General features: G+C 32.4%; 1 protein-coding gene across 4 annotated transcripts in view; it reads right to left on the bottom strand.

Moving 5' to 3' along the window:
* Nucleotides 1-829: 829 nt before the first annotated feature.
* LOC149793191 (uncharacterized) overlaps nt 830-12,713 on the bottom strand; it is a 51,496-nt gene continuing 39,612 nt past the window's right edge. For 3 of the 4 annotated variants that reach the window (XM_089967143.1, XM_089967146.1, XM_089967144.1), the window contains 2 exons: nt 12,224-12,323; nt 830-2,012 (listed from right to left, as the gene is read on the bottom strand). In XM_089967143.1, coding sequence (XP_089823269.1) covers nt 1,703-2,012; nt 12,224-12,323 — 410 coding nt within the window. In that variant the 3' untranslated portion in view covers nt 830-1,702. Of the gene's footprint in view, nt 2,013-10,383; nt 11,789-12,223; nt 12,324-12,713 lie in introns of those variants that run through there. The other variant, XM_089967145.1, reaches the window with a different exon arrangement.

Below are 12,713 nucleotides of genomic sequence, written 5' to 3'. Positions count from 1 at the left end.
ATGTATGTATGTATGTATGTATGTATTGACTGACTGACTTTCTGACTGACTGACTGACTTTATTTCCACTTAAAAAAGAGATTACATCAGATTAAACAAATTCATGACAATACAAGACCATAAAATAGAATAGAAAATTGACAAAAATACAACAGTAATACTGTGTCAGCTTCCGTAGTGACAAAACGAAATATCTCAATACCTGCAATTATGCAAATCTGCAGTCATTTGGCGGAGCAAGACACTAATCTTTTAACAGTTGCTTGATGATGATAATATTTCGAAAAGTTAATACGTCTATAGTGTTATGTGCTTAACATTAAGTTCGAGATAGTAACCAAAATGAAATGAAAAACTTATAACAGTGTAATTCTATATTTATTTTTTTTTCATATGACGCATGTATTTATGCATATATATACTTGTTTGCGCGTATGCGTGAGTGCATGCATTTATGTACAACAATGAGAAAACACACATCTATAATTGCATGAGCAAGAAAACTCACCGGGATGAAATATAAAAGGAACAACTATCAAGAATAATATGCTAAAGAAAGCCCAAAACGCTTTGGAATAATTGTTATTAATTACATATGAAGATCATATTTTGAATGAGTTCTCATGTTGACTCTCGTTCGGAACTCTAGGAATCTAACAGTTGTGTGTATATATATATATATATATATATATATATATATATATATATATATATATATATATATATATATATATATATATATATATATATATATATATATATATATATATATATATATATATATATATATATATATATATATATATATATATATATATATATATATATATATATGTACATGGCTGGATTATGTATTGAGATTATTTTTATGTATGTATGTCTTCAGATATAAATTTTTAATTCCTATATTATGTCTTCAGATGATTATTTCTTACACGTGAGTCAGTTTTTTTAACAATCCAATTCTTAATTACAATAAATGTATGGGTCAAAATAATAATTATAATCTGCAAATGAAGCCGTTGGTGTTTTCCCTTTTTAAATAAAATTAAAATATTAATGTAATTCAATCTGAATCTAAACAATATAGAGCAATGGGAACTGTTTCATGGTTTATAAGAATGTCCTAACTCGATAAAATTAACTAGAGACACTGATGGATGTAGAGTTGAGGACTTGGTGAAGAAAACTTAATGATGTATCGGTGACAGGTGTTTTCCGAAATGACCGAGATAAATTATATCTTTGGTCCACTCAAGATCTACGATATCTGAATTAATTGACTCGATATGGTTTTGAGTTACATCCTATCGGATGAATCGATTTCGTTACCGATTGTGTTTCATGGGGTCTGAAATACTTCGAACGATATATTTGTCGCGTTCCATGGCATCCGAATGGTTCTTTCATCAATCTCCACCTAGTCTAATGAAATCGTGTCTACATATATATTAGAGTCCAATTTTTCTGAAGGAATAACATGGATATATCCATCGCGTCCTTCGGGATCTAAAGGAATATGAAGGACTGATTGATTGAGTCCCATATAATCTGAAGGAATAGGATCAGGGCTTCTATCAAGCACCACATTATAAGGGATGATTGGATGTATATATTCATTAAATTCCATATCATCTGAATGTATTGGATGGATATATTCACTGCGTCTTGTGAGAATAGTATCAATATATTCCACAGAATCTCAATAGTTTCCCTCAAGTTCAGAAAGAGCCAACTTGAATGGAGGTGTGAACGCTTCCAGCTGTTCATAATTTTGATGACTTGGGTGTATGCTTTCAACAGGTTGTATGGCATGTAAATGAACGAGGCCGATTAACGGATTAAATTCTACATTGATATTTCCATCAAGGGCAGGACTTAATTCTCCTCTTGCATTAGTCGCAATTGTCCAGTAATGTTCAGATAAAGTTTCCCCTCGTAGACTTTCGCCTCCAGAAACTGCATCAGTGTGAGCACCTTGATTATTGTTTGATAGTTCGTCCACTCGTGGGCTGGTAAAGAAAACAGCTTTATAAATCTAACTGCGAGCACAAGAATATGACACAATTAAATGTCAAAACTTTCTAATAAATACGCAGTTCCTTATTTTTAAAAATAAAATCACCGTGATGATATAATATCATTGTTTAATAGTTACGACTGAAGAAGATATGCAAAACAACCAAGACAAAGAATTACATTCATAATGCTCCCACTATTACTTCATACTTTGAAAATACGGATATTATTCTGGATAAAACCATTATCATCTCATTAATACACAGTTAACATATTCGTCCCGTGCATACTTATAATGTGTTCCCCTCTCCCCATCAAGCTAGTAATATTGTTAAGCGGCAATAATTTCAATAATAATGACAGTTCCTTGATGTCATATGTAGGGATACGCTCTCTCTCTGTCTCACTCTCTCTCTCTCTTTCTCTCTCTCTCTCTCTCTCTCTCTCTCTCTGTGTCTCTCTCTCTCTCTATCTCTCTCTCTCTCTCTCTCTCTCTCTCTCTCTCTCTCTCTCTCTCTCTGCATCTATATCGCATAAACGCCGAGTCATTACATAACACAATTTTTACCGTTTCATGAAAACTTGTACATTATTCGTCCATGCACCAAGGACCAAATATATGATAAACAAGAGCTATATCAAGTACACGTTTAAACAAAGTAAAAAAGTAATCCACAATTCTTTCAAAGTTTTGCTCTGATTGTCTTTTCGAAAAGAACATGCTAGTGTTTTCATCCCAATAGCCAAGTAAATGGATCAGGTATTTCAATGTATCATAAAAGGAATATAGTCATGTCATTTAGTATTGTGTTTTTATTTCCGTTTTAATAATGAACAAGTTTTCCCTTTGAAAGTACACGTCATATTTCTTACTGACATTATTGAATTCAACATGATATTTAATCGATCTCACCAATGTAAGCTGGTGACGTTGTTACGACAGTCGCATGTTGATAAGAGTTCTAGAATAAATACCTTGTCATAATCTGTCACATTAATTCAGCGGTCATTTGATTACAACGGCCATTCTAATTTCCTCATGGTCAATTTCCTATATAAAGTTTTGTCTGTACAGGTCACCTTCCTTCATCGGTCAGTGGCCGTTTATTTCGTAATCAAACAATGGTTTAACCCTGTCTTAAACGTCCGTTAGATCTACATTGACCATTCAGTTTATGCGTACTTAATTTATGCTACATGAGGACGACTTCTTTCATATGCAGTTACCGTACATTTTCATCTTCAATGCAACTCAAAGGTGTCAATATGTACTCGTAAATCAAGTCACGTTATAGTGTAACTCAAACGTGTCATATGTCAAATTCGAAAGCGACGCAGTTACTTTATCGTTATAGTAGAAGTTCGAGATGCGATTCGCTTGCAAGATGACGGAAAAAGTATTTCACCTGTGGGAACGGCCTGGTTGCCAATTCCCATGAGAGGTTGTTAGTGACAGATTTGACGATTTGACGAATGTTCACATAGCAAGATCAGCAAAAATGTAGATGATTCCATGCACAAATTATTTTTATGTGTGTTAAATTAAGTGATAAATATGAATGAAATGCACACATAAAATTGCATAGTAGTGCATGCAACAGTATCAAGGAAAGTGTGCACTACGCAATAAAACGTATATAGCCTAATCAAACTAGATGACATTCGTGAATTTAAAAATGTTTTGGAAGTCGTAGACAAAACTCTAGAATCAGAGCTACGTTACGAGAAACAAAACTGACATGTTAAATGTATTTAATCGAAACAAAAATGTCATTGTTAGGGAGAAAAGTATTTGTCTTGAATAGTGTCGTAAACGAAGAGATCAAAAACAAATAATATTTCAAGAATTGATTAAATCATTTTGAAACTCAATTCAAATTGATTGAACGGTAAGCATTATGTATCCCAAAGTATGACTCAATAAACATAATTGAAGTTTGTTTTGTGATTCGATAAGGACAGCGAAACCAATATGATCATTTAAACAAGAATATTTAGCTATAGACAATTCAAACAAATTCTTCAATAAATGCTTTGAGCCAATATATTACAAACGGATTTAAATAAAATGTATTACGAGTATGTGAAGCAGATTACAGAAACTGTATCAACATGTAAGCCAAGTAAAACTAACAAAACTCTCTTTGAAAATGAAGATAAAATATTTTTAGCCTAAAAAAGAAATGCATTATATTAGGTAGGTGCGTATGTATTTGTGCGTGATTTAGATTGTTAGCTATAACAACCCATCAGCCTTATCTCTTCGACGTCTGCAGAAAGACAGTTTTTTAATGATGTCAAGCACTAGGGCATCATGCCGCAGACATATAGCATCATGTCTCACCCAGTCACATTATCCTGACAAAAGGACGACCAGTTGCAACACTAACTCTTAACGATGAGCGCCGAGCGAGGAAGTTGTTAGTATTTTATATAAGTCTTTTGTATGACACGGCCGTCGTTCGAACCCGTGACCTCTCGCATCCAAGGCGGACGCTCTAACCACTGAACCACCGGTGCGGTCCATTATTTTAGGAAGGAAATCGCTGGGAACGAATTAAGACTTCGCGGCTATTTAACTGACAAGTACAGTGGTCCGGCACGTAATGAATATAGTTCGCATTTCACATAATTATCTTTGGCTATAATTTTCGAAGGTTTATCAAGACATTTCTGGAAACGACACGAATTAAGTGGTAAGGATTATACAAAAACACGATAGCAACCATTCATATCGTTCAAGAAAGTGCAATTCGTATGCTATTAGGATGTCAGTCTTGTTCAATTGAGATTCAAATTAACGGAGATATGTAGGTTCGCGTGATTCGACCACGAATTATGGTTATAACAAAACACTGAAATGAACACGAATCTTGGGTAAAAAGACACCAATAACTTTGAGAACGATTTCCTTCAAGCTGATGTATAATTCCGTGCTAGGGAAAAGGATGGAAAACGAAGGTAAAAAGTGTCAATGAAACGAAATCCTATTGAGGCCAGAAAGATCTATCTAATGTAAGAAGACACCGTTACATAAGGGCACAAAGTCGGTTTGTTACAGGCGCTAGTAACCACAGATATCAGTACAACATGAATATGTTGTGACCTTTCAACTTGAAAGTTTCATCGGGTCATTGTTATTATTAAGATGGATATGTTTTATAGCAGTAACGTGTCTCTGCTATGTTTCCGATGATCTCTACAGTTTTCTTCTGAAAGGCTTAAGGGATTATGTTTATAATTTCTCTTTTTTCAGATAAATTACGATGTAACAACTTGAAAGCAAGGGTTCCTGCAAATTTAAAGTAGTACCTAATGCACCACTGTGATAACTGTTGATATAGCCAATTTTGTCTTTATTAATTACATTTTCTTACTGAGTGTCAGGCTTAATTTTACCTATTATGTCATAAAAAATGTTCATATTTAATCCAATACTTAACATATATTTCCTTCTAGATATGTACTTGATTCCTTTAATATGTGAAAAATTGTCTCTCTTTCTTAATGTATTTTATGTAACAAATACATTGATCGTGAACTCACATTGAATGTAAGAATAAATAACAAATGGAATATAACACTGGCAGTGCTAAACAATCTGATCGTCAGATTTCGGGCCTCTCTAAATCGAACACCTCCCACATTCTAACTCGCATTCTTTGCAATGAAAATCAGACTGTTACTACTGTATGAGATTAAAATAAGTAACATAAGAAATTTAAATATAACACTATTTGTAACAAAGAAATTGAAATCTAACAACATTTGTAACAGAAATAATTTATTTCCCTAGAATATAAAGAGAACATTTTAAATGAACTTATAGTATTATGAATTAAATCGGAAATGGTCCAAAAGATTTATCACAAGTCCAAAGGTATAGACTGTTCCGAATGAATTCAAATCTTGAATGTGATGATGTGCTATTAGTCTTAAAGTTGATGATGTGCTATTAATCTGTATGTATCACAAAGATATAATCCGGAATGTCCTTGAATGAATTCACAATAATTCCAAGAAAGTGATTAAGTCGTAAAGTCTCAACGTGCTCTTTCTAATTCCAATGAATAATTTAAATAAATAAAATCCCCTAAAATTATAACTGAGCACAACATAAAGAATAAGTCTGCCAGATCGATGTTAAAATAAGAATAATAAGTTTGCCATAAACAACGTTATACACTCCCCACCTGCTCTATGATGCAATACACATTTTCTGAAATAATATGCCATCTTAACGGACGCTTCCATCAAATTCATAAAGAAGGTCAGGTCTGTGTATTTCAATTTTAGATACCTGAAAACAATCAGGTAGGCCATGCTTTTGAAAGGGGAATACCAATGTCTGAACTCAAATAAAGGTAAACATTTTACTGCAATTATTTTACAATATATTCTACACTCATTGACAAATGCTAGCTATCTAATATGTAGGTTATAATTGAACTATACAACCTATAATCATTTACAAAACATAAACATGCAATCTAGGCATACAAAACACAACACGTGTGTTATGTACCTTTCAAATATTTGTCCACGCTAATAAAATGCGGCTTTTATTTTTGAAGTTCTTCAAAGACGCTAATAAATCATTATAATTCAACAACCTGCATATTCACTCACCCTTATGAAGACATGCATTACTCGACAGCACAATCTTCATGTACAATTGGAAGTGCGTGACATATCAATAATAACTATGTATTCAGTGCTTCTTTGTGTACCCATATTTAGCCCTATCTTGAACAATAATAAATTGTCCGTTGCTTACAGAGTAATGCTTCCCTAGTTACCACTAAATCGGTTAATCTGAGCCTCTGCGGTTGTTTGGCAATAACGATGAACCTGGGAATTAGTACTTTATAAACTAGTAGAAGACAATAATGTTCGCGTTCTAGGAACAGGGATTATTACAATGTATTTTAATACATTGTCCTCACTTGTTGGCCGCATTTTTGATTGATTTACCTGTGTGGGTTTTTACAATTATGACGCTTATAATGATATGAAAATAATTGCAAATTTTGCAACTATTGTTTTACCTATTTAAATAAAATAATACGCTTGGCTCTGTTACTTTATTTATCAGCTTCGGTTTAGAAAAATGTAAACATATTTCCATCGTTCACCTTACTAACCTAATCAATGTCCATCGAATACTATTCTTTATAATGAAATACAAGGACATAGCATCGACCTGAAAGCAAAGCTGACGACATACAAACAGAGAAAGGTTCCAAAAGCATAGGGCATGCCAGAATGATTATGAATTGCACACTTGAACATATAGAAATTGTGTAAATTTGAATCATGAAAGTTGTGTTCAAATTCGTTCTCATGAGATATTTACAAATTATAAATTGAAATTGTTGAAAGGACTGCAAGCGTCAATGCTTATTGACATCAACTCTATATGTATAAATTACTAACGCGCGGGACCCTGTGATTGCGAAGGCCAAATAGATGCAATCGGCCTAATTAAACCTATCATGGCTTAGTATTGGTAAATATACTTTCGGTAATATGTAGGTGCCAGGTCAATAACATGTTTTAAGTGTTTCTGTACAGTTTTAAACACCTAATCGTATTGCCAGTCGATGTAATGTGTCTTTCATGTATTTAAAGTTATAACAAAACGGATTAGTCCTTTTACAGCGACTTCCTGATTATACTTCAGGGACTTAACTATAACTCGCTGGCCGAAACCTTATATATTTATATTATGTACCATTGTTTTTGTCTTCTCCTTGATATTTTTTGAAAGCGTCTTTATGAATGATCAGCTAATTTGTGAACGAAGACTAGAATGTACGTTTGTTATCTGAAATTCAAATTGCGTTTCTTATGGGGAGCCCTAATGTTCGTCATTTAGAAAATCACGATCTCCAGTTTTATCTTTAAAAAAGAGTTTTCGTCATTGATATGAGATGTATTGGTCGAACTATATTGTTTATCTTTACCCTCTCTGAACACCATAGGGTTTGCTTGTTTTTTTTCTCCATTGATTCGCAGTATAATACTTTTGCGATCTACCCAAGCAATTGTTTAACACCTTATTTCATTCATCATTTATGGAAGCATTTGTCGGTCATAGTTTTGAATTGGCTTTCAGTACAGCCGAAACCACAATAATCTTAGACGTTTGCATCGTTCTTTCATAGCAACATGCCTTTAGTATCTTGTCTTCCACGTCCAGGATATATGTTTTTATACATATATATGTTATCGAGTGTGAATAATGGATACTACATATAGGGATTTACATTCAGATTTACAATAACCAACAAATAACATGTTTAATTGACGCGAATAAAATATAATGTTTACAACTAATCCGTTTTCAGACATTTTACATATCAAGCTATGTTACCTTTTCTGGGCTATAGTAATAATAAAAAACATATCTACATATATAATTTCGTCCTTGATATTTATTCAGTAATGATTATAGCAATATTAGCGAATCTTTCTTTTTTGTTTCGAAAATAATGGTTCTTGCGATCCGTGCAGCTGTTATGATCATCGTTCGAACCGAATATGATCGAAATGTTAACATTTCTAAACTTTTTCTACGCAGCTAATTTTATCCCGTTCAGTGTAATTTTAATACGTTGAGATGAGCTCCGCGACGTGGACGTTCATTATATTGTGTCCCCGTCCGAAATTTCATCCACAGGTACCGATCGGCTGGAACATGGATTAACGTTTCGCCGTCATTATTATCACAAATTGTTCTCAGATGCTCTCATTGGCTGGGAAACTGATTAACTTTTGATTTAAATCTGTGCTACTTATTATAGCTTACATCAACATATTACCTTTTTGAGATGATTTACATGTTCTCTGCTGATCATTGTCATATCAACCCATGGTGCAATAATATGGTACTAACTGCAGACACTGCATTTGCCCTTTCAAACAGCACAATACTCTAAACAATATAAGTAAAAGTTAAAACAGTTTAATGTGCTTTTTCTGTTTAGTGGCTGTGAAGGCTAATACGGGGCCTCTAACAGAATCAGATACACCAACTAAAGCAACTACCTATGAAACTAATAACTCCACTCTCACAAAGTCTAATTTTATTGATATGGACATAGCAACGTCACTTTTAAATTTTCAGAAACAGGTATTTACTTCTTAATCGCAAATAAACAAGAACAAATGAAAAACACAAGACACTATTAAACCCTCTGCACATAATAGGTTCTATAAATCTTTAACATACGAATATATTTACATTTTTTCAATGCCAATAACCATTTTTATCATCTGTCTGCATTAGTGTTGAATTTTGTCATTCAGTATGCTTTGCAAAATACAACAGTACAGTAGAGTGTCTACCTCTTGTCTACGGACGTAAATACACCAAAATGTACAGGAACGGATGTTCAAAATAGGAATATGACCACTAGTTATTTATTAGCCAGAGAATCGAACCAGTGAATTGGGACCCTGGTATACAATAAAAACGTGATATTTTGACGTGCAACTATTGGCTAATAAATGTTGTTTTTTTCTTCTCCATTATTAATTGTATAAGCTTCACTCTATAGATGTTCTATAGTTGACAACAAAATACAAGTATCTCCTGTTACTTTTAGATCCTGTATTCAATGAGTACTGACAATAATTCATATGAACTCTTGGTGCGATGCTGTTATTAGGTGTAGACTAGGGACAATGCTCCAAACGATGCCCCTGAACACTTGAGTTTCAGATATGCTTGGTTGATATGCGAGCCTAGTGCAGAAATTATTTTTTTAATTTTTTTCTAATATATTAACATTAACTTCTACTACATTGAAATAATATTCCAATCCAAAAATATCAGAAAAAATACTTTAATTATATTTATCTATATTTGAATATTTAAAATTTGTTATGTATGGTAACCAGGACATTTACCAAACACCACTGATAGCAATTGTGGGCAATCACTGTGTTGAAAAATTAATATGCATATACGAAATAGAAGATTCTAAGGGGATAAAATTGTTAAATGGACATCTGATGAAAACAGAGGCGGTAAAAGAATTGTTCGATATATGGTATATTATTCCAATATTTTTGACACAATTTTTATGTTTTACATTTTTAGAAAATTATGATCATGACTTCTGTTCTATAAAGCGCATCTTTCGAGTTCTCAAACATTTTGTACACAGGTGTACATATGTGAGTAGCATAGATGTAAATGGATACAATACAAAGCCGACGAAATAATTCAGTGATGATAATGAAAGGTGAATCTATATCCCTATTATCCAAGATGCAGCAGAATGAATCTTAAAAACTCGCTATTATTTTGCCTCTGTGGTCATCAAACAAAAATAGAAAAGACATAGAAGCTTTACAAAGGTTTTGTAAAATTCAACAAACATTTTATTTCCCTAGAAAACACAGTGAAAATGTAAAAGATAGGAACTTACATTATTGCGAATTAAATCCAAAATAATCCTCGAATTACAGACGCAAGTCAAAATGATTAACGTTCTGAAATAATCTTTGAGGAAATCCAAATTAAATGAAAACTGGAAGTGTTGATGTGCATGTGGTGGCCCATGTAGTGATGATGTGCCAACAGACTGTTGTTAGATCACAGTAATCCAATCAAAGAACATAACGTTACTTGAAGTTTCACTATCAACTCAAGTCTCTATGTTAAAGAATATAGTTTTATAACATCTCTTTGTATTTCCAGTAAATAAATAATTTCAATAAATAAAATTCTTCCAACCCAAATGAAGCGATCGACAAAACAATAATGCAGTTGGATATGTTCATATCTTAAAACATGAATGAATAATTTCTAGAAAAAACGATTATAAGTCAGCTGTTTGATCTCAGGTCACAATTAATGTTTTCTAGAAAAGGAAATATTAACTTATGGAAAATAACCTTCTCGAAGGTTCCTAATGTTCACAAAATAAAATCTTAATTATAGTTAGATAGTCTGTTTCTAAAATTAAAATAGAGAATGTTGAATAAATTGGGTAAGCCATGTATACGTATAGAGGAATTACAATAACCTTAACCCAGACCCAAGTAAATATGTGGACTTCTATTGATAATAATCATAATATTTAACCCATATTCATAGGAAAAGTCTTGCAATATATTAGTTGTTTACAGAAAAAAATCAATGATTCTGGTCAAGTAGGAAATGAACTTAAATTTGTACAAGATTTAAAATTTTCCATTGCATATAATGAAATTAAAAAAAATAAAAACCTAAAAAGCTAACAAACAATGCAACTGAAATATTCATAAAAGGCTGATATCCATAAACCAACATACTTCATACATAATAAGACACTTACATTGCAAGTTGCGTAGGATACATTTACATATAGTCTTTGTGTGGCTACAGAAGAGCGGAAGAGAAGTAATATTTATAAAAGAAGAAATATGTTGCACACACTGTGCTCAAGATGACATTTATAAAATGGAAGATGAATTTCACTTATTGCAAAATATTAAAATTAAAATGTTATAAGGTTAAACTTAATATTTATATTTTCATAAATATCATGAACTTCACAAATATTTCCATAAAAATCTAGAGATGTGTATCCATATATATACGTGAGGGTCTCATTCAAGGTTTTTGTCGTTAGGGCTCAATACATCATAGTGATTTGTATTTAATACATTGGCTTATGGCGATGGTGAATACAAGTTGCTGTTATCTGTTGATCGATGTGACGATAGAAAAATTGCATTCCCAAGCTCAAAGTCAACTGGATGATGAACACGTAAGCTAGAAAAGTATTCATAATAGGTTAAATAATTTTTTTTAAAATGTTGGTACATAATCGTAGGGCATATTACACTTAGGTTTTCCTCCACTATAGTGTTTGTCCATTTAACTCAAAAACGAAGGATGTGGTGAGATTACTCAATATTTTAAAATGTATCAAAATAATAACTGCGTTAGTTGTTTATGTTTTGCCTGTGTGTTCTCGATAAAGTTGCAAATTTCAGCTAAATAGTTATCAGTGCGTTTTATTTATCAATTATCAACATTTTATCTTCAGTCAAAACGTAAAATGATTGTGATAATGTTAGATAAATGATAGGCACAAAAATATGTATGTATTTCAAGAAGAGAAACCACGCTTCCCATAATGAATTCCATTTTTTTTGTCGTGCGACTTTTCTATTATGTATTTGATATCTTAATATGTATTATTACCAGATTTTAATTGTGTGCAGACAGCAAGTCATGAATGCAACAGCTAGAAGACTTCCCATTCCGAAAACAATATACAGCAAAAATGGTCTGGAAATAAATCCTGGAAAGAATACAAAACATGTTTTTACATGACAAATGAAAATTGACTGTTCATCACTGTTTACATAATCGTTTCAAGAATTGGACTGCCTCGATTTCCTCAATGACCAAGCGACTATTTGCTGGGTCTCCTCTGCCTTGTAATAACGTTTTACTAAATCAAGCAGTATCATGCATAATGTACGTCAAATGTAGCATATGACATGCCATGTGTATATCATCATAAATACAAACAGTAAAAGAAGATATTGAATCAAGAAATAGGATGTAGAGAAACAAATGGGTGCCTGAAAAATAACAAAACAGTGGATAAAGACATCATCTTTAGCCAACACTACAATGTTAAATGTTGAAAACTAGAACTGAAAAAATATCATAAACATCAAAAAAA

This window comes from Sinohyriopsis cumingii, chromosome 8, assembly GCF_028554795.1.
Source record: "Sinohyriopsis cumingii isolate HCF-2022 chromosome 8, ASM2855479v2, whole genome shotgun sequence".
NCBI classification, from domain to species: Eukaryota; Metazoa; Mollusca; class Bivalvia; order Unionida; family Unionidae; genus Sinohyriopsis; species Sinohyriopsis cumingii.
This window is presented reverse-complemented; position numbering and strand designations above follow the sequence as displayed.